This window comes from Trypanosoma equiperdum (assembly GCF_001457755.1).
Source record: "Trypanosoma equiperdum strain OVI genome assembly, contig: ctg_1187, whole genome shotgun sequence".
NCBI classification, from domain to species: domain Eukaryota; phylum Euglenozoa; class Kinetoplastea; order Trypanosomatida; family Trypanosomatidae; genus Trypanosoma; species Trypanosoma equiperdum.
Window position 1 is genome coordinate 1 of NW_027123157.1, and position 1120 is coordinate 1120.

The 1120-nt window shown below is 40.3% G+C and overlaps 1 protein-coding gene across 1 annotated transcript in view; it reads left to right on the top strand.

Annotated features, from left to right (window-relative positions):
* Window positions 1-82: 82 nt before the first annotated feature.
* The window catches only part of TEOVI_000761400 (leucine-rich repeat protein (LRRP), putative), a gene marked incomplete at both ends in the record, with an annotated part of 1062 nt that continues 24 nt past the window's right edge, over window positions 83-1120 (top strand). The window contains one exon of the mRNA XM_067220569.1: window positions 83-1120. Coding sequence (XP_067076670.1) covers window positions 83-1120 — 1038 coding nt within the window.

Genomic DNA, 1120 nt, shown 5'->3' on the forward strand with positions numbered 1-1120 from the left:
CATTCAATCATCTCATTGCCAAACTTTGTTTCGACTCTCAGAAATAATATTTTTAGTAGAAAACGGCTACCAAACATAAGTAATGGGAACTACAATGTCAGGAAACCAAGGAAGAAAGCGACAGCGCATCTCAACTCCTGAGCACTCAGAAGCTTTAAAGGAACCATCAACTTCTCAAAAAAATACACCAACCACCATTACAATCACCGAAGAAATGCGTGACTCCAGTAATGAAGGAACTTTGGTATCATTACTGAATGAGCGTGAGAAGTTGATTAAAGAAACACCACGGCTGGAAAGCAATGTGAAGGCATTCAGATATTTTATGAGTGGTCTCACAGCTATGAGTGTTGAAAGGCAAGGTGGTGTGTGTGATGACGCCAAATGCATACGTACAGTAACGTTATATCATGCTGCTGATAATTCCTTTAGTGGCAAAGGACTAAATGAAGGTGCTCTTTCCTCACTCTGTGGTCGCATTCAAGCTGAGAAATTAACCATCACAATGTCAGAAGGTGAGAAATTTGACTTACAAGGAGTCAGTGAGCTAAAGCAGTTGGAAGAGTTACGCATTGAATACCCACGTGGAAAACTTGTGAATATGATATCTTTGAAGAGACTGCACATGTTGAAAAGGCTTTATCTTAAGAGTAACAACATTGACGACAATGACGTTAGCCATTTATTCAATATTGTAACGTTGGAGGATTTGGTTGTTGCTGACACCATGCAACTGACAAATATCAAAGGAATCTCTCGCTTGACTAACCTGAAGTGTCTTGAGTTTAATTACACAAGCATTGATGATAGCTGTATAGAGGAAATATGTGAATGTGCTACACTTTCCAAGCTGAGTGTATCTGAATGCAACAGCCTCACGGATGTAACACCAATTTCACAACTTGCAGCACTAGAAGAGTTGAATCTAAGCAATTGCTACCACATAACGAAGGGAATAGGAGCACTTGTAAGGTTGTTGCGACTGCGTGTACTTGACTTGAGTGGTGTCTCTGTGGAAGATAATTTTCTTAAGGATTTGTGTGATTGTGGACCGCTGGAAAGGCTGAACCTTTCTCATTGCATTCAGTTGACAGATATCAATCCACTCTCCAATGCCACT